This window comes from Mercenaria mercenaria, chromosome 4 (assembly GCF_021730395.1).
Source record: "Mercenaria mercenaria strain notata chromosome 4, MADL_Memer_1, whole genome shotgun sequence".
Taxonomy (NCBI): domain Eukaryota; kingdom Metazoa; phylum Mollusca; class Bivalvia; order Venerida; family Veneridae; genus Mercenaria; species Mercenaria mercenaria.
Genome location: NC_069364.1, coordinates 22855616 through 22882116, shown reverse-complemented (window position 1 = coordinate 22882116; position 26501 = coordinate 22855616). Strand labels below are relative to the sequence as shown.

General features: G+C 34.7%; 1 protein-coding gene across 2 annotated transcripts in view; it reads right to left on the bottom strand.

The window, feature by feature from the left end:
* LOC123552744 (adhesion G-protein coupled receptor G6-like) overlaps positions 1 to 26501 on the bottom strand; it is a 58602-nt gene that overhangs the window by 3577 nt on the left and 28524 nt on the right. Inside the window, exons 13-26 of one of the 2 annotated variants that reach the window (XM_053540708.1) lie at positions 23717 to 24397; positions 22260 to 22373; positions 11983 to 12124; positions 11519 to 11634; positions 10969 to 11200; positions 9946 to 10117; positions 9355 to 9504; positions 8621 to 8782; positions 5768 to 5905; positions 4921 to 5048; positions 4010 to 4133; positions 3476 to 3620; positions 2510 to 2585; positions 141 to 544 (exon numbers count right to left, since the gene is read on the bottom strand). In XM_053540708.1, coding sequence (XP_053396683.1) covers positions 141 to 544; positions 2510 to 2585; positions 3476 to 3620; positions 4010 to 4133; positions 4921 to 5048; positions 5768 to 5905; positions 8621 to 8782; positions 9355 to 9504; positions 9946 to 10117; positions 10969 to 11200; positions 11519 to 11634; positions 11983 to 12124; positions 22260 to 22373; positions 23717 to 24397 — 2784 coding nt within the window. The remainder of the gene's footprint in view (positions 1 to 140; positions 545 to 2509; positions 2586 to 3475; positions 3621 to 4009; positions 4134 to 4920; positions 5049 to 5767; positions 5906 to 8620; positions 8783 to 9354; positions 9505 to 9945; positions 10118 to 10968; positions 11201 to 11518; positions 11635 to 11982; positions 12125 to 22259; positions 22374 to 23716; positions 24398 to 26501) is intronic. The other variant, XM_053540709.1, reaches the window with a different exon arrangement.

The window sequence follows — 26501 nt, the reverse complement described above, 5'->3', positions numbered from 1 at the left end:
TATGTTTCAAATTACATACTAAGTGACACCAACAATTGTAGAAAGAAGAATGATAACATGAACAAAGTAAAGTACTTCTATAAAATTAATATAGTATGTTCTTGCTACACCTATATATATATACTGTACAAACATTTTACCTTTACTTTGTGTATTTGTTGATATATTCTTCTGGTATGGTGATTTCAGGCATGGTAACGCTTTTCTCCAACACTGTTGGGCTTCTTTCTTCATTAAGCAGTAGAATATAAATATAAAAAAGCCCTGCAGCGAATTCAATACCGCAAATAGATAATGGAACACAATTCCAAAGTCATCGAAAGCAAGAATTGCAAATGCCCATGTCAGTCCAAGCAAAACAACTAAACTGATTGCTCCGCGCAGGCGCACGGCTGTGCTTGATTTATCAGTTTTGGTTAATTTTTTGTTGCTCCTCTTCACAATCATGCGTATCACCAATGCATATGTTATGGTATTGACGATAAGCAGCAAGCAAACTGGTCCAAGGAACGCGGCATAGAATGGTACCCGGTCCAACCAGCATCTGTGTAAGATAAAGACAACGGGAATGAAAGTGACTTTCACACTCATAAATGAGTGCAGCCCATGTGGGCGTACCATGTACGGCATTAAGCTCTAGTATCCGACAATAGGGGTACAATAGCCGCATGGGGAAGGGTGCTATTATGGCTGTTCGTTTCTTATTTTCCTGATTTGTGCATTCTTTTTCTCTGACCACCACCTCCACAATATCAGTTATATACTATTTTCAATAAAAGGTATTTCGTCTGATTTTCAATAATAAGATGTGAAACTCCGTTTGTCACAAATCTAAACAAAAACAGCTTTAATCTTTGATTGCAAATATATAATTAATAAAGACAATTGTAAAAAAGATTAGAAAACAGCATGAAAGTGTAATTTTTGTCAAAACTTAACATTCGCCTGCTTCACAAGATAAGCATTAATAATCACTACGGTATAATATAAATATGACTGGATTTTAAGTAACTATGCAAAAACGTTATACCGTGATGTTTGTAATTATGGAAGTCTTAACACCATGAGGAAATACGGTAACCAACCTTAAACTATATTATAAAAGACACATGATATAACTATGTTGCAAAGATAAAATGGACAAAGCTTCAATAAGCATTAATTTGCTTTCAGCGTAATCCTCTTCATTTTTGTTGTGTACAGTATTTTTTCATGTAGCCGTATATAGACGAACAAAATATGTTTAAACCAAATGTATATGTCAACCTTTGCGAACAGTATAATTATATGCAATTCACAGTAGAGGTCGTTCGTAACATTTTACCGAAAGCTACAATCACACTGCCCCGGATGGGCTTGCGGATGAGTTCTGGATAGCATCCGTAACGCATCCGTAGAACTCCTAGCTCACTCGTAAGGCATCCGATGTATCCGTTTAGGAATCGGCGACATCCGGGGGCAAGGGTACAAAGTTTTGAACATGCTCAAAATTTTGCAACGGAAAATATATCCGTTAGAAATCCGTAATAAATCCGTTATAGTTCTGAAAAGATCGGAACAGATCTTAAATGATCGTAACAGTCCGGAAGACAATCACTGTGGTGGAAACACGCGAGCTATTACGGCTTTATTCTGGTTCTAAAAAGGTTAATTAAGGTTCTATTACTATTGATTTAGGGATTTATAACGTAACAAATTTGCCAAACCCATTTTTCCTTACACATCCGTAGCAATCCGGGAATGGGAATTCGGAACTCACCCACAAGCCCATCCGGGACAGTGTGATTCTAGCTTTATTCAGAATAGCATACGGATTGTTGTTCACTTTCTCTTTGATAGGTTACTGTAAATTGTACACTTATATGAACATTTTTAATCGACCTCAGAGAATACAACATCGATGTTTACGTGACACAGCACAGCATTACTTTAAGAAAGCTACTTCATATTTTAACCGATGATATTGTGGAGATTATTTTTTACCTGGTGGTAATTCAGTGAAAGATACTTTGATCTCACACAGAAACAAAACAAATATCCTCTACAATATCTAGCATGTTCAGCAGTTAAGCAAACCTGCATGCTCTAAGGTGCCACTTTCTTATTGTACAGACATTTTATTCAGTCTTTCGATAGCGATAATAAAGTTGAAACCATGAAAAATTGATTGTATCGAAAAATTACAGCTCTACATTTGCTTAACTGTCTATGATAACCCGAACATTTACTTTTGTGCTTTATGAAACTAAATGTACAATAAATATGATGATGGAATCTAGACGACTTTAAACATCATATGGCGAGCACGTCATAGTTTGCTTGTTATGCTTTGTAATGTCAGGACAGAACATAACAGAAAAAATGCTTAGCAGTGCGAGTACGTAAAAACCGACACTCAGTCACCGTACCTTAACTGTTGTCGTGCAATGCAACTCATTTAAACAATTGAGATGATGTTTTTCAAAATACAATAAAAATTGTTTAAACAATGCGGAATAACAATGCTTACATTCCACCCGGTTGCAAACCATAATTTTCAGTTTTATTTATTCCAAGCGTTACGACTACCACAACAAATGGAATACCTGAAAACACAAAAAAAACATGTTTGGAAATATCTATTGAAAATTAAAGCTTGCAATATTAGAGGACGTATAATACTTTTTTCAACATATGCTCAGAACGATGTGGTGTTCATGAAGACGCATTTTATGTCGTACGTGTCAAATATTTTACCCATTCAAAAAGCGCTTTTCAGTTAAATATGTGTCATGTTTCTGTCATTAGACTTGCATTATTTGAAGAAAGCGCTTTTCAGTTTAATAAAGTGCCATGAGCATGTCAACAGACTTACTCTATCAGTACAAATCACTTTTCATACCAGTACCCTGCGGCTGGACACATAGCCGCCGTTTTGACTGGCCGCCGTGATTTCTCATATATGAAATTCTTTAAAATATAGTCACCAAATAACCCACAAATTTCGATTTAAATTCTTCTTTAAAATTATCGAAAATGTACCGACGATATTAAAAAACTGAAAAGGTATTTTCAACCAATGGAAGTGGATTGAATCCGGCTTGGCAATAAAGACAAACTCTGCGAGAATATGTAAAGAACGAGATTCCCGGCGTGTTCGGGCGTTTTCACTGCTAAGCCGGATTCAATCCACTTCTGTTTGTTCAAAACAATGAGAGCTACACTGTCACAGTTTTAATATCATCGGCAAATTCTGAATAATTATAAATGTAAAAAATTTAAAAAAGGAGAAATAACGGTCAAATCATGGACGGCTTTGTGTCCAGCCTCAGAGTACCTGTACTATTTACTAGAAGATGTTTCATGTACGTGTCAATATATTTTCTCAATCATAAGCGCTTTTCAGTTTAAAATGTGCCATGTACGGGTCAATTTACTTACATTAATAGAACAATTCTGTTGGTGTGCCATGCCATGTACGTGTTAATATACTTACCCCATCCGAACAAAGCGCTTTTCAGTTGGAAATGTGCCACGTACGTGTCAAATACTTTCACAAGTGCCAGATACATGTAGAACGCTTCGACCGCCATCCAACACATCGCGGTTAAAAGGAAGTAGTGTAACAGGATAGCAACGATCTAAAACATAATCAAGTATATTTTTATCAAGGTCCTAAGTCGGTAAAATACAAATATTTTGTTTAAGTGTAGTACAGTCTGCATTTGGGAGAAGATATGCAAATAAGCAGGACAAAATCTTTTAAGGAAAAAGACTGATGAAGAAAATAAATATGAATGACTAAACAATGATGCATGTGTCGCAATATAAACAACCAGGAAATATATCAGTATGAACTGAAGAATTACTAAGTTCAGAACATTAAATTCATGTTCATATTCTTCTGATCAGAAAGCACATGAATCTAAGAAACAGATATAAAACAACAAACTAAAATAACATTATCACAAGGTTCATTACATTAGTACTTATAGTCACTGAATATACAATGTTGTCAAGATACATTTACCTTGCAACCTGCGTCACTTTTTCCTGAATATTCCTGGACACCAATCAAGAAAACTATGTCAACAAAACCAATCGACAAACAAAGATTCATGAGTATTTTAGATGGGTTGTCACGTCTTAGCTTTCTGAAATGACACAATGAAAGAAAAAGTATAAAGGTTGCATTAGTCAGTTTATTTTGTCTATGATATGAATGGGTTTATAAGCGATAATACACCGAACTCATTCGCAGAACACAATGTTAAAGAAACCAATAATCATTATATAACAGTCCACAATATACTTTTGAGTGCTAATATAGGTTTAGGAGTGCTAATAACCGTGAAAGGTACATTATTGCCATTTAATAAATTGTTTATCATATACTTAAACAAGGAACGATTATTCGTTTACATTACCGGTTATTTTTTCCGCATCCGGTTATTGGCCTACGCTGACCCATGCAATTTCGTTACTGTTTATAAAATGAATATGATGATGATCGACATACTCTATTGTAGTAAGTAACAAAGTTTCAATTCAATTATATACGTTAATATTATTTGTTTAGACAATTTCTGAATTAAGCTAACTTAACAATGTGACTGTTATTATAAACTAAATATCGACATACACTATTGGAGTAAGAAAAAAATGTTTCAGTTTCATAAAATACGTTTAACTTAGTATGTTTCTTTTTCAGACAATTACCCGAATTTTAGGTAAGTTAATAATGTGATTCTTATTATAACATTGCCATAGTAGTAAGTAATACAGTTTCAATTAAATTAGATACGTTAAAATTGTTTTGTCTTCACAACGGGAGTTGATAATGGGATTGTTATTTCAAACAGCGACATGTACTGTTGTAGCAAATAATAAAGTTTCAATTAAATTAGATATGTTGACATATGTTTATTTTTAGACATTTACCTGAATTTCAGATAAGTTAATAATGTAATAATAACGCCGAGTAAAGAAAGTCCGCATCCCACATAAGAAATAATGGAGAGTGCCACACTGTTGGCTTTGCTTAGTCCGCCGCCGGTGCTGTAAACATCCTGTTAGAATAGAAATATTACAAAATATGTGAGATCCGTTAGAAGCATAGAGCACCACCAAAAAACCTAATAGCAGACTCGGCCTGATCGAGTCTAATCATAAGAGGTAATAAAATGTGCAAAATCCCACACGCTCTCTAGCACTTTTAATAAGGACCAGAAAATATAACAATACTGATTCCAAGTACCGGAAGACTTTTTACAGCCGCTACAAGGCACTTAAAGACCAATCCTAGATGTTTTGTTTTAATGCATTGACTTGCAAAACGACGTGGTCGTGTTTTTTATTGTACCATATTAATAACGTTTTAATCCTCATAGACTGTAAGTATACTTAGAAACATTCATTTAAAAAAGAAAAACGAAATAAGCCATTAGAAAGATTACTAGAAACTTGAGTTTGATGCAAACACATTTACTTTGGAAAGCAATTTGAACATGTTTCGGCAGAAAAATACTGTTCTTGGAACCTTTTATTTAATCATTTTGGTTATCTTATAATAATGGATAAACAATGTATATTTTCTATTACATTTCTATCAATTGTTTAATAAACAAACCTCTATTCGCACAGTTGTGTATGATCCCACTGCATATTATGCGAAGTATTTTTTTATTTATGTAGGGTTTTTTTATAAACATCTGCAAAGATCTAACTTAAGTAAGCTACATTGTTCAATATTCTACAGATTATGTACACAATATTTTAGATAGTTTACCATGAGAAGAGCAAAATTTGTGAGATGATCACAATGACACACAGTATAGTCGTCAGTGGTTTGGTTAACTGCACAACCGTCAGCAGACCAGCTTTTTGTAGCTACATCCCAATACACACATGATACATTTTCACCTGCCTGGATAAAATTTACAAGACATAATCAAAAGGATACAAAAATATATAAAACTCACGTATCGTATAAAATGATATACATATGTTGCGTAAATACTACAATATTTATTTTACAAAATAGGCAACGTACATCTATATAAATTGTATACAATGTATTAACGTACCTTTTATAGAAATTTAGAAACAAAAACTGCATTCTCTATCTCTAAAATTAATGTATAATTAATAAATATCTAAGTATTCAATGGCTTGAATATCAAAAAATAAATTCTTAAAAAGATAAGGTGAAAATCCTGAAATTTATACTTTTAACTGACTGCCTCTTTGATTTGATTTAATTTACCCTGAATCTGTAATTAAATGTCCTGGGACTAAATATATTTCTTTTTGACCTATTTATCTATGATTTATTTAGATAATAAGAATTAACTCGATGGGTTTTAGACATGTTTGTGCAATGAAGTTATGTCGACGCTGTAACTTCGTGCCGTAATTATAAAATGTATAATCTCAATTGGAATCATAGAACAAATCGAAGGAAAAGTAAAATAATTATAGCAGACTCGGTATGAGCGCCCATGTGTACACTGCTGTGGATTGAAGTCTTGTTACGTGCATGGCTTTTCCTGGTTTTAAGTTTTTAGGAGTAAAAATGCACAAAAATGCAACCGATTGCCACTATCGTTTGACAAGATCTCATTGACAGTTGATTATTTTTCAGCTGACATTAATTTTGATAAACCAATGCCATAACTTTTTGAGGAAAAAAACCCCCTGAAAATGTGGAGCATAAATCATGCCTAATGTTACATGCTTTTATTTTTTTGTAAATAACACTAGAGGGAATGAACAGGAAAATCGCTTAGAAATGCTTTGTATCTTCCTTCATTTGCAAACCAGTAACGAGTATTTGTAGGCATTATAACTGAAAATACAAACTTCAAGTAGGAGCTATCTATATTAAATATATGTGAAGCTAACTGCATCAAAATAAAAGGACTGAAAAAATTATTAAAATACCATTTCCTGAAAAGAGTTATTTGAGCTGAAAAAAAAAAATGATCCCGGATGAAATATTTGGAAAAAAATGGAGACAACTCCGCAAAGACTTTATGCTAGGCTTGGGTGACTACTGACCTAGAACCTCATGCTATTTGTCCTAGTATTATTGCATAGGTTATAATATCTATTTTTGACATTCTAATGGAATTACGTTTTGCAGTAATAAAGCGAAACAAAGTGAAGGCAATATCTTAATTCATTAGAAGGCCTATAAGTGATCTATAATCTATTTATAAATTAATATGTAAAGATGTAGGTAACCATTAGCAACATGCCATAAATGCCAATAAATGATCTGCGTACTGGATTGAAAGTAAGACAAAAATTTGAAAATATCTGGCCGCTAATTGAAAGTCTGGATACTAAACTATAGGATAGCTTATTTGTTTCCCAGTGGAGCTCACTGGCAGAGTGGTCAAGGTCGTTCACTTGTAGTGTAGAATGCTTTCACGTTGGAGAGCAATCAAACTGGAAGGCTTATGACTTTAATATTTTTAACGTCTGGTTGGTACAAAATTACCATTAATGTAGCCAGAGCATTGCTACAACCTGTTGGAATAAATGCTAAGTAATTTTCCATGATTTATGTTGTATAGTTTGATATAGTCTACGTCTTTAAACAAACAAGATATATATATATTCAATGACCGGTTGCTAGGTATTTCTCTATAGGGAAGACCTGTCCTCGTATTGATAAGTTGTTGTACGTCATAAAGCTGTTTATCGAAATAATCACGATATGGTGTTCGCAAGGTTAAAACAACAGCTTACTAAATACAAATGAAACCTGAAAATGTAGGTTGTCAAGTATGTAACTTGAAAGCTACTTTCTGGACTGTCAAAGACAAATTTGACCTAAGAGTAGTGGTACAGTAATAATACTTCATTCATGTTTTCAGAAACCAGTTAAACTCCAACAAAAGGGAAAAGCTTTTTCATTTCCTTCTCAAATATCTCACGAAAGTGAAATCAAATTACTTTGGAGGTTATAAAAATCACATTACGACTATTGTCACGTTGCTTTACCGTACACTAATTTATTTCATTTAGCTTTCCCTTAGTGCGAAAACGTGTCTTTTACCTTTTCATTTAAGTGCATAAACGCTAGTCTTGCGTTGAACTGACGACATGAGGTAAAAATGTTTTAAATATATAATAAAAGGTTTTATTATTTACTGTAAAAATTGGTTGGTACAATTTTACTCGACACGACACGCAACATGCAATCAAAAATAATTTCAAAAACCACGTCAGTAGACATTTATCACAATTTCATTTTATATTTGCTTCCGTCTGCTTTTTTTTTTTAATGTTGCTAATAATGAAAATGTAACTGGAAATATCCAAACGTCATTCATTTTTTTGCACTTGCCCAGATAGTCGGCTAACCTTCGCAAGAACTACCAGAATAGATTTACCGGAAGCACAAAGCACAGCAAATAAGTCAGAGCCATACAAAATGTACATCGCAAAGTAGGCCCGCATAACAAAACCGGTCAATAGTACTTATTTTTGAACATGACCGATGCAGGTCATTGCAATTGAACCAAGATTTACATTTAAGTGATAAAATGAAATACAGATCATATTAGATGGACATGTGATGTACTTTAAATGATGCAATATGATACTAGTCTTTGAAGGATGTGTGACTTACATCAAAGTGATGCAATGTGACGACCACTGGGAATGACAGGTCTTTGATTTGTACTGATGGCACATTAGCCGCTATAACATTACTGTTAATCTTCCTTTCTGCAGGGATGACATCACCATCATCGCTGGGGAGTAACTTCGTCTCGTTGGACTGAGTTATTGACTAAACAAATTAAAAAAAAAGAACTTTAATGATAGCTACAAAGTAAGAAATACTCACACGATAATAAGATCATACAGAAAAGTAATGTCCGAACGTTTTACTATTTCTTTTAACATTTTGGGAGAAAATTGTTTCGGAGTGATTTTATCACAAAACTAATATTAAAACTGACCACCTTGGAATGGCATGTGACATAAACGCCACTGGGGGATTTAAACTGGTCTTCGATGCATCGAATCTTACTATCAATCCTTATTTAATCCTGCACATTAAACAAAGGTCAGATGCTAGGTTTTCTTTAGTGTTGATTGATTACATTTAAAATACCGATCTCATTTCATATTACTTTGCTGTATAAAACGCTGAAAGATTTAGGACATTTTGTTGTTCGAAATTGCTATAACTACTTTAAGTCAGTTATAACATAGAAATATTTCATTCACTTAACATAATCACAAGTCATTAAATGTGTATATAAATTGCATATTGTGCTAACATGTCATTATGATTTCTTACCCGCACATTTGAATAATTACATATCCAATACTATGTATTGTACGTTAATTACTTACTGAAAACAGTTTAGGATCCCTAAACACTGACATTGTCATCTTGTCTATGGACCTTTTCTGCCTGTTCGTCAAAGAATCAAAGATAGACCTCGGCAAAATGATTCCTGAATGGCCAGATGCAGTGTACCCCTCCGCTTTTGTATACGCTAACTTTGAACAAAAAAGTCTTAAATTAAATGAAAGAAATACATTTTAAAGAATCCGTACGTGTTACTTAAAAATATTAATAACAATGGAATAGTGATGCTGAATATATCAACAACCAAAACAAGATGAATGATGATGATAATTATATTAAAAGCAAACAATACAAGAGAAATGCGGAAGTTGCATAAAAGTTAATAACCTGCAAGATCGCTTGAAAAAGTATTCTGTTAAACAATTCAATCTTTTTATGGAATGTTTTTGAAAATGTTCATCGATGTCCACCATTAAAGCAGTGACTTTTTTGTTTCAGAGTTATCTTACTCGGTGATGTGGAAATACCCTGAGAAAAATTAGTAAGTTCTAAATTATCTTCGTATATATTGTTACGCCATGCTTAAAATGTTCATAACTAGATAGTAAATGAAGATAACAATTACTACAAACCTCTGTTTCAGTGAGGGTTTGTTTTCCTTTGTTTATATATGACATGGCTAGTCCATCAAAACTTGACACACTGACACCAGATACGATACCTGCGATGTTGTCTTTCACAGATTTATAATCGCCATTGGTAACAGATACACCGTCCAGTAGTGTTTCTACTGCATTTACAAGCCTTGCAAAACAAACAAAAAACTGATTTAGAGATACAATGGCTTAGTGTTGCATCAAATAAAAGATGGACATCATCATTCTTAATCTTATTTGGATTACTTCATTATGACAAACTTATTTCTAAATTTCATAATAGATAGATCTAATAATTTTAATAGATCATGACAGATACGACTTTTCTAAAATCACACGTTACATACTTTTACGTCTGGAATATTTATTGCTGAGTAAATAACAAAAACTAATTTTGATATATTCTCACATTTCTTTAAAAAGAAAACCTGTATTTTTTATTGAATTACTATGAATACTCAACTCTCAGTTTTTTACATGTTGAACTCACTATGTGTTAATACGACGAAAGAAGAAAATGTAAGTTCACTTAAAAATCATCAATAATTTTTAACCTTAGAGGGAAAACAAATGATTTATTTAGATGGGTTTTTTTTAATATGACACCGTGAGTGCCGTTTGTACAATGTAATTTCAATTAAGGTAATTCTCCATTCACATGCTGGCGCATGCGAAAATAGTTAAAAGAAGAAGAAACAATTATGGTAATTATTCCTACCGGTGATTCATACTTACACTGAAGCTGTACAGAACAAGCACATTCCCATATCGTAGAAGATTCTGATAGAAGATTCTTTTATGGCAGCTTGTAACAAAATCTGATACCACAGTATTGTTATACTTACAGTTTATGTCTTAGTTATTTCATATGTCATAGAAGTTTGCTATAATTTCTTTTAGTGGCATAAATACTTGCAATTTAACGATATGGTGATGGCTTGTGGATTTGTGACTGGGTAGACCCTGACTGATTAAAAACAACAAAATTAACCACTTTACCTATTTGATGAGTCAGACTCATCTTCAGACTGCCTCAGAATGCCTGGTGTAATAAACAGTAGATTATTAACGGTTTCAATAGTGTTGGTAATCGTATCAAATGACGCACGAGACAAATCAGTTTTTAAAATGCCGTCGATGATTCTAACTGACCAAATGACGTCATCACTAACAAACTCTTCCCAGTTGGAGGTAAGGTTACTTAAACTTGACGAGACTTGCTCAACATTACCTAAAAAGACAATAATATCACGATTTGAATAAGAATAATTGACTGCAACAATTTCTATATAATGGCATTTAATTGAAACACAGAAGTTATAATTCACTGTTAACGCAACATGAATTTATTACATCTGCTTTGAGGACTTCTACCTAGCCCTTTTAAAATATGTAAATCATTAAGATTTATCCCATTTATGTAATTTGTATCAATTTATGTCTAAGCCTTATCAATGTAAACCAGAAGGAAAATTGGCAGTTAGCTGACTGTCTGCTTTTGGAAAGTGGCAGGTTGCGGTTTAACTGTAATGTGCATCTAAACACTTACCGTTATTTATATCTGACTCGGCCAAATTATGTAATTCTCGTGAACTCTCGTCAGCATGTGGGCAATCAGATAGCAGTGGTGTTTTCCAAAGTCCAGAGTTGTCCGCCTGTTTTTCACTGTATAGAAAAATGTTAAAAAATTTCATGAAACGATTCTTTGTCATTTTTTTTTTTGCTAAAAGATTGAAGATCAAATTTAGAATTGCATGTAAATTCGGAGACTGAAAACGTTTCATATATTATATAATTTCATATACATCACACTTAAACACTTATTATTTATTATAAGATATGTGAGAAAATATCTTTAGACTCAAAGAGCTTACTTCATACACTTACTTCAAATCAACTTGAAATGCTAGTGATTCTAATGTTGACAAATTTGTACAAACCAAGCGATCATTGACTTTGTCAAATGCTAAAGTACCGAGTAGTGTAGAATGACTGCTAGCAAAAAGGTCATACCAGATTCTGGAGGCATATTTTGCAGTCTGGGCTCCAGAAAGTTGATATGGACATTGAATGAAGGCTACAGTTCCGGGTTTAGTTGTTGGCCAACTAAACTGGCCGTAGGTTGAACTCTCTGTAGTTTCTGATGGGCACGGTGCTGAAAATTACACATTGTGGCGCCGTTAAATTTCGCATCATCGTTACATGTCGCAACAACCGTTAAATGTCACACGGTTAACGCAATATGTAGCAACCATCGCTAAATGGCGCAAAATCATCAGCCGCTATGTTTCGCACTTTTAACGCTATATGTCTCAAGAATTTGCGCACCATTATATGTCGCAAAACCAACACTAAATGTTCCACTACCTATCTAAAACTGAGACATATATGAACAATTCATTGTGAATATTTTTATTTTATTTTAAGTAATACACGACACTTGAATCTTCAATAGTAAAATAATGTGGTGGTAGCTTTACGCCCAGCGAAGTCATACTCATACATTCTTAATTTATTTGTTGGTGCTAGGATATTTATATAAGGTCAAACCCAACGGAAAAAATCTCCTTTTGGGGACTGAAAATGCTGGTCTTCGTGAAAAGGTGGTCTTTCAAGACAGGTAAAGTGTGACCTTTGTAAGCAGGTTTTATGTATTTGGAGGTTGTCTACAGCACGGGTCCGGCTGTATTTGTTAATGGGAAGAAGCTACATATGTTCCGTTGATATTCAATATCTCAACCATTTTTTTAGCAGTGGAAGTTGTTTAAGAGAGTTCATCACTTCTTAAGACACACTAAATTACCAAGTAATATAACAAAAAACAAAACAAGATTATGTGAGATAAGGCCGTGACCTTATTATATTTTTTATACAAATTATGGTATATTGTAAATATATAACATGGTATATACAAAAATATTGAGAAAATATGAAAGACAAAGCTCCAGCTAAGATGCATGGAAGCAACATAGCAGCACGAAGGTGCAGAAAATTATGTTAATATGCGCAGAGAATACTATACCTATCAGGATATTGTAGTTTCTAGTTATTCTCACTAATGAGAAACAAGGCGAAGATGCTTTCAGAGATGTCCATGACATGAGATGATAACTATATATATGATTGTATATACCTGTGTTAAGCAGCCAGTCAAGGGAGCAGCATAGTCTGGCTGCTAAAGACAGGTAGGCTGCTTAAGAGAGGTGACAGCTCATTTAGTTCGAATTCCTGTAAAAGTAAAAATTATAAAGCAAAGTGCGAAGAAAGCTAAGAAAGCCGCTCGATTTCTTATTGATTTGTATAAGAAAATTGTTTTGTCATTTATTTATAATACATGTACATGTAAAGGCAATACAATACGAGCACAGTACGGATGCTAGGGAAGGGCGGTATAACAGAAACTGTTATAACATATTAACAAGAGGGCCAAGATGGCCCTAGGTCGCTCACCTGAGTAACATACCATAACAGTGTAAATATGTTTAACTAGTGATTGCATACAGACAAATATTCTAACCAATTTTCATTAAGATTGGACCAGAAAACGTGGCCTGTTGAGTGTTAACAAGCATTTTCTTTGATTTGAGAAGGTGACCTAGTTTTTTTACCCCACATGACCCAGATTCGAACTTGTCCAAGTTTTCATTAAAACAAAGTTTCGGAAAGATTGGAGTAAAAAAGTGTATATAAGCTTTTCCTTTCATTTGACCTAGAGATCTAGTTTTTGACCCCACGGGACCCAGTTTAAAATCATCCAAGTTTTATGAAGATAGAATCATAAATGTGCCCCCTACAGTGAAAACAACCTTATTCTTTGATTTGACCCGGTGACCTAATTTAAACATCAAATGTCCCAGAAAAAAAATCATCCGATTATTTCATGCAGACAAACATTCTTACCATGTTTAATGCGTGACATCAAATGAACAAGAGCGTAAACAAGCTTTTTCCTTTTATTGGACCTGGTGTCCTAGTTTTTGACCCCATATGACCCAGTTTCAAACCTGGCCTAGCAATTATCAAGATATATATTCGGACCAAGTTTCATGAAGATATGGTCATAAATGTGACCTCAAGAGTGTTGTCGCAAAGCCACTATGTTGGTTTTCTCATGGCGCGGCTCATATGTAGTTTAACGTCATCTAATATTCTCAAAAGAAAAAGAGAGAAAAAGAAAACGAAAAAAAAATAAACAAAATGCACAAAAATGGAAGGAAAAGATGAAATAAAAGTACTAGTATGTTGAATTAATAGTAATTTTGAAATATTTTAGCAAGGTACCCATAAAGGTGACAGTATACAATACTGAATAAGAAACTATTCACTATAGAGTAAAAGGGAAGGGGGAAGAAATATAGAGAAAAAGCTCAGCTGCCCCAAACCACTCATAGCTTATATACTTAACAGTCTTGTTGTCTGGAGAGAGAGAGACTTGTCAGAATAGAGTTAAAGTCAAGTAAACCTATGGCTCCCAAGGATGAATTGTTGGACAGCTGTGAAGATTTGTCTGTTGTCAGTATCAGACAGTGAAGTATCACCATAAAGCAAGGTGTTAACAGCGATAGACTGGGTGATATATTTCTTACGAGAACATTAAATTTACTTGTATAGTACTTATTGCTGGTGCATAATAATTTATAGATGCATGAGTATCACAGCTTGCTAGAACCGTTTTGATAGTGGGCTACGTAAGAAATATATTTCAGAAATTACTTTGAAATAGGGCTAGTGTTTTCACACAGGAAGATTTTGAAGTTTCCAGTTAACAAATAAGGATTGCTAATGACAGTGTGTGTGTGTGGGTGTGTGTGTGTGTGTGTGTGTGTGTGTGTGTGTGTGAGGGGGGCGGGACAAAGGAATCTAAGAAGCAATACAAAGAATGGTAAACTAATTTCCTTTGTATATTTGGCGGGGGTGGGCATATGAGTTGGGGTCGAAATGGAGGAGTAAGGAGAGATAATCAAGGCAGAGAGGATAAGGATGATGTTGGTATTAAAATATACTTCCAAGAAACAAAGAGTGCAGAAATCAAGATGCCCGCTCGATCTGAAATAATGCACGGGGCCACATAGGATGTTCCTCCGCCATTTAAGTTGGATATAATAGTTGTCTTATGACCTTAATCTTCAAACAAAGATATGATAATATACACGATTATCTTTAAGTCTCTAGTGTGCACTCCTTTGTATGAACAGACGTTATCAAGATCGGTACAATTCGCGTTACTTGCATGTGCATTTATTTGCGCTTAATAGTCTTTCAAGAAATTTGGGGGTCGATCCAAGGCCTTTTATGTCGCATATATCATACATTTTCCTATTAGAAAAATATATCTATAATCTTGAACCAGACTTTACTGAAATTAGTCACTCAGACTATGCTGAGCCTGTCTAGGTTAGCCTATGACTTGGAAAGAAGATCACTCGTTGTATATATATCGCATCGTATGGGGGAGTTGATCTTAATACAAATGTTTATTTTTATTTTTATAACACCTACAACAAAGAACGGTAGTAAGTTTAGGACACATACTTACTTTTCTTATCAAAATTATATCCAGCGATCGAAACAAGATGTCATGCAATCGAAATAAGATATCCTGAGCTCGAAATAAGATGTCATGCGATCGAAAGTATAAGTCGCACATTTGATATAAGATGTCGTATGGTCAAGATATTAGATGTCGAGCGATCGAAATAAGATATCGTGAACTCAATATAATATGTTGTGCGATCGAGGTAATAAGCCGTGCATTCGATGTAAGATGTTGTATGGTCGAAATAAGATGTCTAGCGATGGAGATAAGATACCATGCACTCGAGATAAGATGTTTGCTCTCAAGTTTAGATGTCGTGCGATCTAAATAAGATGCTACGCACTCGTTATAAAATTCCAAGTACTCTCGCGATAAGATGTCGTACACCGGACATAAGATCTAGACCTAGATCGATTACCTGAGTTTTACAGATTAACATGTAAATATGAAACAAGTTCCGTCTTATAACACCCGTGTTCAATTAACAGCTAAGAGTAGAATGCATTCTGAAATCCAACAAGCTCTTTAGACAAAAAGCTGTTCAAAGTATACAGTGCACACATATAAATTCAATTAATAAGTCCGTCCAAGGCGGAGCCAACTTTTGGTAAAAATATACATTATGCCAAACTGCTTTGTTTGAAACTGTTTATTCAATTTTAGAATGATTGCAAACTATATATGCTCTTTGTTCTTTGTATGCTGTTTATTGCATTTTGATATGGTTAACACCATCACCGTAACTTACTTTCTCTAAATGTTTTGGCAAAACAATTTAACACAAAAGAGTTTTCATGGGACTGTTCACGCTGTATGATTTGTGAAAAGTGATGACCGTGGCTTGTTAGAACATGTCGTGTAGTAATATTTATCTTAGTGCTGAAACTCAGGTGATCAGTCTAGGACCATCATGTCCCATATTTTTGAGAAGAAAAAAGATATCTCGAGGGCTCGACAAAATACCACTATATAAGAAGACATGTAATGCATTTCTTTACTTATAAAAAGAGTTTACTTTTTGTTCAGAACCAATGTTCATCTACATAACACGGGAGGCACGACAAGCAACATTAATGCCACTGGATCCAAACAGGACTTCATACGATGCAGAAGTTAAAACTTTAAATAATTTCAGCGCATGGAGTTGGCAGTGGGCTAGACATTAGGCATTTGCATACACATTCAAAAATCGAGGCGAATACCTATCTGTATAGACATTAGACATTCGTATAAACACTGAAGAGTGAAGGCGTATGCCTATTTGTATAGACATTAGACTTTTGAATAGACATTCATAGCATTTCCTGCGGATGCATATCTGTATAGACATTAGACATTCGTATAGACAAAGTCACATTTCCAAAAGCTATACGAATGCCTATCTGTATAAATATTAGATACGCGTAAATGAAAAATAATTGTTACGAATGCATTTCTGTATAGACATTCGGATAGCCATTCATAAAATTGCTCCGTTTGCCTCCATTTTTGGATGTCTATAGATACGATTGCAAAATATTTGTACAGATTTACATTCACCTCGTTTTTTGAATGTCTATACGGATGTCTAAACCACTACCACCTTATTTAAGTTTTGTGACGAGTACCGCGTCAAGGCTCAATCCCGTAAATATCCAATCAATAGCGTATGTACAGCGCAGGACCACTGAAAAGCAACCATATAGTTCGGAACAGTATGTCATTCCTAAGCCCTGTCCATAATTCATACAATAAATCAGTAGACAGATTCTTGCGAAATTTAGCGTTAAAGGTGTGACATATAGCGGGAGATGATTTTGCGACATTTAGCATGGTTGCGACATATCACGTCAGCCTTGCGACATTTAACGGTGGTTGCGACATCTAACGGTGGTACGACATTTAACGGTGGTTGCGACATTTAACGGTGGTGCGGCATTTAACGGTGGTTGCGACATTTAACGGTGGTGCGGCATTTAACGGTGATTGCGACATTTAACGGTGCCGCACGCATATTTTTCGTGTTATAACAACTGCAGAATTCCTAGGGATTGGTAAGTGCCCGAGCACGGTAGAGAGAGGGTATCATCGTATCCAGAGGGATTCTGAAGATGTTATAACAGCACGTGAACGCGAGAATCTCTCTGTTAAATCTCCCCCGAAAACTGACAAGAACAGCAGTTTTATGCTAGACTACGGATTCAATGTAGTAACGTTGTATTTAACACAAAACTTTGGTCGAACTGATTTTGCTTACAATATGTATTATCCGATTTGTCAAACACTTTGCAGGAACTCTGACAATAGGTAACAAGGTACAGTTACCTGCCCTTCGTTACCCAACTAAAGGAAGTGTATCCGAGAGAAAAGAGGTCCCTCATTTCATGATGGATTTGATTGTAAATAGATATTCTGAGCTTCTGAAAGTAGCCAAATTTTATAGATCTGATGTAAATGAAGTGAAAGGGGTAAAAAAAATCTGGAAAATCATGGTTTCTTGTGCAAATGACTGTCTGCGGATTTGTACAAAAAGTAGGCTGGACCGCTTCACTTTGTAAAAATGCAATACAGTATTCATTCTGACAGATGTGAGGAGAAAAGTAGCTGGTCAACAGGTCACTTCAAAGTGATTTTTGTGTTTCTCTTGGATAGATTTCTAAAGAGAAGGTATTTGCATTTGTCTTCAGAACATTGTGTCAAAGCCTTGCATTGATATATTTGTATGTAACCCTATGGGAAATTAATTGTACTTTGGGGCCTGATATGATGGAAACTGTCAGAAAGTAAATTGTCAATATTTTTGTCATTTTTCATTATACAAGGCTAAAGTTTTGACAGTAAATGGCTGGTAAGCATAGAAATCTGGTAAATATTTAGATTAATCATTACATTTGCTGAAATTGCTTCAGTTTCGGTGAAAAGTATACATGTACTTGAAAAATGTGAAAAATCCTACTTTCAGTTTACATATTTCTGGATATAATTTCTAATTTTGCGGGTTTTCATGCATGAAATGCATTTTTATAAGTTCTTTGTTTGAAACCGGTATGCGTAAAACAGAATGGGGTATTACAAATGCCGCGATGTGATATTTTCTTGAGTTTTTAGAAATTTGAGCTGCGGCCGAGGAAATCTGACCTAAAGTCAGATATGTATTTTTTCTATTCTTGTTTACATTAAATTGCTCATTTGGTCACTTGAATTTACACAGTACACACAGTCTGAATAGAAAAATATGTGTAATCATGATATGTGCAAGAAAAATCAGTTCAAGGACTTGAAAATTGAGCAGATTAGGCCTGAAATTGGCATATTTTAACTGATTTTGAAGGAAAACAGGCAGATTTTCACACACTAGACTTGCATATTGGTTTCCTCAATGCTTAATTGAGCATAAATCATGATATCTGAGGTCCTGGATTGTATATTTACTTATTTTGTTGGATTTCTTACACTTTTAGTACCTAAAAACCTGAAATGAGAGCGCTCGGACAATGTGAAGTTTGTCGCATAGACGGGGATTGACCGCCTTTGTACATATATGTCTACAGCTTCTCAGATTTGACCGAAGACAATTGTTCGGTGTTGTGAATAGGCAATCTGACTAAAGTACATATCCTATTACGCTACGCATAGGATCTGAGAACGACCTATTCATTGCCTCGTTCTGACGACCCTTTCGCTAGCCAATCAGAGTCTAACTTACAACATCTTGCAAATCTACCTGTAGCCTTGACTTTTGATATTTACAATTCTTATGTCATAATGTATCAGATAGCCGGTTAGATCAGTCGATAGGCCACTTGCTTTGTAAGCGAGGGGTCCTGGGTTCGAGCCCTGGAATAACTGCACATTTTTCTTACTCTTTGACATTCGAACATGTCGTCTGATTGGATAAAATAAAAATAGCAATACTGGAAATCCAAAATATACAGAAGACGAATGTGAATGGGTCGTTCTCAGATCTTCGTTTAGAAGATCAAGTACTTTAGTCAGATTGTGTGAATAGGTAAATAATTCCTTTTTAGATGCTTTTAATTTAGATCAGGTACTTTCTGAGATTTTGTAAAATTTAATAGACTTCGTTTAATTGCACCCGCAAGCGAAAAAAAAGCTAGAAAATAGAAATGTACTGGAATAACATTATCTCAGCCAGTTTTGCCATAATGACTACTTTGTACACCATGTGTGGTAGTGAGATCACATTCATAATCAGTTACCATGAAATTGGACAGGAATTTGTACACGGTAGTTGATGCAGTAAGCTGTATTCCCAGTGTGAATACTCAGTTCAGATTGTAGCCAATTTTATCTGAAAACAGTAAACATTGTTTCAGATCTAGCAGTCAGTAAAGCAAGGAGACTGGACAGACTGCTTTGTGATTGATAGTTTTGTTATTCAGATTGTTTGTTATGACACATTTTACATGTATAAGACTTGAATTTGAGGTTTTATATTACATTATCATGTGATTATGACAGTTTCAGTATGGGGAAAGGAGATTGTGATATAAATATCCATAGAAAAGTTGCTTTGATGGGCACTTCTTTTGCATTTCTCACTTTCTTTGCAGTCAGATTGTTTTGAAATTATAGTTTGCACATACATACAATCATGTAAACTGATTAAGTATTCTTTCTAAGAAATTATGACTAGCTTGACTCATATTTCAGATGTTGTTCGGCCGCAGGCCTTCCAGTCACACCGAAGATCCTGGTTCGATCACACGAAGGGTCACTTCCATTGATATTATTCACCGGAAAAATTAGGAGCACCAGTTGTAGTTTCTCAGGTTGATATTTATTAAGGTTTTTGCAGAAATTTAGCCAGTTTGGAACATCATTCAGCAGGCAGTGTTGACTCTAAAATCATTCTTTATAGAGATAGGGGCTGTTTTTGTCAGAAAGCTCAGCTGTGATACACAATGTAAGATTTTGTGTAGTGTAAATGGTCATGGTGTGTATGTTTCATGTAGAGAGTGCACTGAATGCCAATAAACTGTAAGATTTGAGTGAAATATTAATTCCAGAAAGACTCATAAGCTTTTAAGTAAGCTCACATATTGGACTTTTCAGAGCTGTTTGGCTCATTTTACCTAGGGTAGCCATAAATGAATGATCACTGAAAAGTATATGACACATATATGTACAAAAGCTATTCATTCTCATATTTGCCACATACTGGGCTGCTTTAAAAGGGCAAATTTGACAGCTACAGAATTTTTCTTAGTTCACATTTTACTTTTTCGTGTGAGTAGACTATGCGTTTTGACGTGCTTTTTGTAATATGAATAGTTTTCCTTAAAATTGGAACAGTGATATTGTAATCAGACTTGAAGTGGCTCTTAATTTGGATAGATGTATAATAAGGAAACATGCTGTTTTTTATTTTGGGTGAAAATCTCATCAAACAAAAAAGTTATAGTATTTTGCGTTTTTTTTCATCTGAAAAGTATGCGAAATTTTTTTGGCTCAGATTTGACCGATACCATGTGTAACATTGGAAGCAGTCAAATTTTAGTGCATAGCTCAACAAATGTGTAACTTTCAGATTTAATTTGCTATACATCTGAGATTGTACTGGTAAAATATTTTTTAGTTTGAAGAGACAAATAGGTCTAAATAGGTAACAAGGTACAGTTACCTGCCCTTCGTTACCCAACTAAAGGAAGTGTATCCGAGAGAAAAGAGGTCCCTCATTTCATGATGGATTTGATTGTAAATAGATATTCTGAGCTTCTGAAAGTAGCCAAATTTTATAGATCTGATGTAAATGAAGTGAAAGGGGTAAAAAAAATCTGGAAAATCATGGTTTCTTGTGCAAATGACTGTCTGCGGATTTGTACAAAAAGTAGGCTGGACCGCTTCACTTTGTAAAAATGCAATACAGTATTCATTCTGACAGATGTGAGGAGAAAAGTAGCTGGTCAACAGGTCACTTCAAAGTGATTTTTGTGTTTCTCTTGGATAGATTTCTAAAGAGAAGGTATTTGCATTTGTCTTCAGAACATTGTGTCAAAGCCTTGCATTGATATATTTGTATGTAACCCTATGGGAAATTAATTGTACTTTGGGGCCAGATATGATATAATAAGGTTATTATAATAGCAATTTGATCTGGGATGCGGTATTCGGCTCAAGTGAATTTTGCAGTTGTGCACGTTTTTCATAGAACTGTGTAAGGTCATACATAATTAACGAAAGTAGTCCGGCAACATGCAATACAAAAGTTACAATACGTCTTTTTTCTGCCTGTTCGTATTTACTTGTGAAATACATTTTTGATAAAATTCATTTAGGTATATGATGAAATATAATATCTAAATAAAGAAGATATTCAGTGTTTCAGAGAAAATGCTGATAAATATATGCGTTTAACTTATTTAACTCGTTGAATCAAAATGATAAAACGCTCGACGGAGCGTGCATTTTGTATTTCTATTCGACTGATTTTAAATTGGTATGTTTAGCATGAAGAGACATTCTTTTAATATTCTCTATTTATTCCGTACTTCTTTTCTAGTATCAGAATTCTATTTTTATATGATTCAATATCTTTGAGAATTTAGATCAGTTAATTTAGATATTAACTTCCATTATTTATACTAGTAAACTATTTCATTTAGCAGTCTTAAAGAACCGTTGAAATAGAAAAATAATCTTATTTATATTTCACTTAAAATCACCTTGGTTTGCAACTTGCTAAAAACGAAGATTATCGTAAACTTTTTTTTCCGTTTTGACATAAAAATAAATCACGTGATGTTCTTATAACCTGTGTTGCACGTGGTACCACTCCATCCGGAAGCGCAGGAACACGTGAAGCTGTTCTGTCCATTTGTGCACTGGGCACCGTTTTTGCACGGGTTGCTTGCACATTCGTTGATATCTGAAAGAACATAGAGAATCTTTAAAAAAAAATCAAACAATATCTTTATTGCACGTGTAATTTGATAACCTCGTCAGTCATTAAGTTTCTTTATGGAGGGGGTCAATTAAAAAAACAACTATGAATTATGTTTATTGTTAATACTGTTTTTTTTCCTTCTGAATAATAAGTTAAATAAAATTCTGAATCTTTTCTTTTGACTTACATTCTATTGTAGCTTTTGTTTTGAATCATTTAATTTGCATTCAGTTCGATAAAAAAATTCATTGTTCCCATGCCATCGACTGTCGAGTCTTTTTTCAGAATAGTAACAACGTTGTATGCTAATTTTACAATTTTGTTAATTTCTTGAAAATCATATTAACTATTTTAATCAAATTTATCAAAACTATTAATTAGCGCTTTATATATCTAGAAACAAATATTTGAAAATAATCCACTGTACGTAGTCATCTGATTATCGCATTATGCATTTTCTCAAAGCCTTCAAATTATTTTGCAGCCATCTACGACCATAATATAAACTGTTCAAATCCGTTCCAGTTCCGATTAAAGGTTCAAGTATGTCTAATTAAAAGTGTAGTCAATTTCTGAAGAATAAAAATTTAAAATTAAAAAGTGTAACATACTCAAGGAAACTAGAACTGAAACTGATTTGTTCAAAAACATAACTTATCTCGGTATTAATTAACATATAGTTTATGCAATTGCTTCGTACATGTACAAGTTTTTTCCAAAACTTGTTTTAAAGTAATTTCAAAGCTTTGACGTTTAGTATTATGCATAGACTGTTAGAAATGTTTCTAACGATTACCTTCTTTTGATATTAATGCCAACTTTAAAGGTTCATAGTTTCTGAAAGCCATATTAATTGTCATGAACGTAATTTATTCTTACTTCTTGTTAAATCCTATTCAGGATAATTGTTTGATTTAACAGAATATTATTAAATTCATTGTATTAGATTACCTCTGTTTATGATTATAACTGTATAAGTTAATGTGCAGTTTGACAAGTAGCTTTTTTAACACATAATTATGGTAATATCCATTTGGATGCGTCTCCACTTGCGATGGTGTATATGAACGATAAATAGGAGAATCCGTGGCCGGGTGGTTAAGGACGACGGCTTGCACCTCGCTGACACTGGTACAAAACCTCGCTTGGGTGTTGATTTCTTCGTTGGGAAAACTAGAAGTATTTGGATTTTAACAAGTTTCAAAGAATTCCAGTTCCCTGTTTCATTTAAATCTGTTTATGTTTATTATGTTTGCTACGATCATACAGTACTTGGGAAACTATACCTACTTTGCAAGCTTAAAAATGTTATAATTTTTACTTACTGAATCTTAGGCCAATGGTGACGCCAACTACATCTGGGAAACTAGTAGAAGTTTGGTAACCTCCACAACCACCAAAATGAATTTCAAATTGGTCTGTGAAAAAGGCATCTGGAATATAATCACGGCTGTTCGCCGCGCTCGCATAATCGTACCAAACGTGAAGAAGATCCGTCTTGCCGTGGGAGTAGTTTCTGTAAGCCTTATCTTGGCTGTTGTATAACAGGGAGAAATAACTGTTTGGGTTACCGTCACAATTTTTGAAAGTATAGTCTGTTCCCTGGACTTTCCAGCCTTGTGTATCATGGTAGTGATCCACTCCGGCCTTGGGTACGAAACCGACGTATAGATAAGGGGTCATGTGGCCATTTCGCATTTCGTTGTATCCAGTGTGTGAGTTGTACAATACGCCGAGATTTTTGCTCGAGTACCGCGAGATTTGTGCCGCCGTAGCGTCATACTGACTTCCGTTTTGACGCTTGTGACGTATTAACACTTCTGTTTTCTCTGTGAATAGCTGTGCTAGGTTAGGATCAACACTAATATCAGCGGCGATGAATGTATAACCATAGCCACTTTTAAATAAGCAGTAAACTGTGAATGTTTCGCCGTTTGCGTTCGCAAAGGTGTACGGTCCGCTAGGTGGCGGAGAGGTCGCACTGGTGTACACATCTGAACAGGTCTCTGAGAATATGGGTTACATGTATAATCAACTACGAAAAGTCAAAATTGTTTCAGGAAAAATATAATGTAAATATATCAAAGACTTTCTTTTGCAGTTATAATTCTAAATGAACCTATATACCTGAAATAAATGATTAAATACACAGTGTCAATTTTCTATATCAAAACTCTTACGTATGTGGAGAAGTTGTCAGTAAAAAATGACAATTATAATAAACTTGAAAGTTCAATAGAAAAAAAATAATTAGCTTTAAGCCCGACTGAAATCATTTTCAGACAGTATTGTATACTTTCTCGAGGGTAGCAGATTTAACATGTAAAAGTTGTACGAACAATTATCGATATTCTAACTGCTGGCGTTTATAGAAACAATAGGGTCTTGTTGGCCCTACATCACTCACCTTGTTTCACACCTTGCTTGGACAGTTTTGACAGAGGGTCACAAACAGAGCCAGTATTTTCGGACGGGAAGTCTCAGTTAAGTAAAAATGGGTTGGTAATGACATTGTGTGCTTGTGGAGGTGTGGGAGGGGTGTAAGAGTGGGGAAGTGGGTGAATAATGACCCAGAAATCTAAGATATAATACCCACAATTAGTGAAAAAGGTTAATTTTTGGAATCGGGTGTCCGCTGGGGTGTTAGCATTAATGTGCCGGGGCAGGGTTCAGAACATATGAGACATATGGACGGGGAGTATAATGTGATACTTAGAGACAATTTCAAGAAACTTAAAACAAAAATAGAAATATCGCTCGTGCCTGAAATAATGTACGGAGTGGCACATGGGATCTGACTCCTCAATCAAAACTGGCTAATCGCCTTATTCCCTTAACTGTAGCGTTCGAAGAAAAAGAATAGAACCCATGATCAATTAATAGCTCTAAGATGACTTGCTGTCGAGATAAGACGTCATGCGGTCGAGATAATATGTCGAGCGCCCTAGATAATTCTATTCTTTGACAACAAAGTTATAATAGTCCTAGATCGATCAACTTTATTTCACAGATTAAAGTAGGTTTGAAACAAGTCTCGTTTACAACCGGCCATTCATAAGCGTGAGCAGTCTAAGTTAAATATTCAACTAGCATATTGTTTTGCCAATTATAAAGAAACAAGACCTGTCACTATTAGTGACAAATGCCCCCGAAGCGTGCCCAAGAATGCTACAGTGCAAAATAAACCAAAATTCTTAAATAATAACCTTGACCCGAGAGACTCGGATGTGCATGACAAGTCATCTCATTATAGGGAACATTTATGCCAAGTAATTTTAAAATCGCTTCATCCCTTCATCAACAGGATAGTTAAGGACCGGACAACAGACCATGTTAACCTTGAACCTCTAAGTGTGACCTTGACCTTAGAGCTCTGTCGTCTTGTTATGGTGAACATTTAAGTTAAGTAATTTCAAAATCCCTTGATGAACGGCTTTGTTATGAATCGGACATGAAAACAGACCCTGTTAACCTTTGACTTCTAAGAGTGACCTTGACCCTGAAGCTAGGGGTTTGGGTCTTGCGCATGAACACAGCGTATCATTATGGTAAACATGTATGCAAAGTTATTTCATAATCCATTCATGGATGGCCGAGTTGTGGACTGGACACGAAACCGACCCTGTTAACCTTTGACTTTTCAGTGTCACCTAGAAATGGAGCTAGGGGCCTGGGTCTTACGCATGACACATTGTTTTATTATGGTGAACATTTATGCCATGTTATTTCAAAATCCCTTTATGAATGTCAGCGTTACAACACGTACAAAAATTTACTCGGACACACAGACGCACAGACTCACGCACGCACACACACACACGGCGGACAGTGCGATTTTATTATGCCAACCTCCGGATGCATAAAATAGCTATGTTCATTAAACGACTGCAGTTTTCATGTAGTCTGAAACTGAACAAGCTATTTAGTCCAGTTTTTTCTTTTTCTTTATTCATATAAAAATAATAAGCCCGTCCATCGCGGAAAAACTAAAACAATTTTCAAATTGGTGGAAAAACACATTCTGCCAAAGTACTTATCAAATGAGAATTTTTAAAAACAATAATTAGATATTTTTTCTTTCTGCGCTGTTAAAGGTATTTTGTTATAATT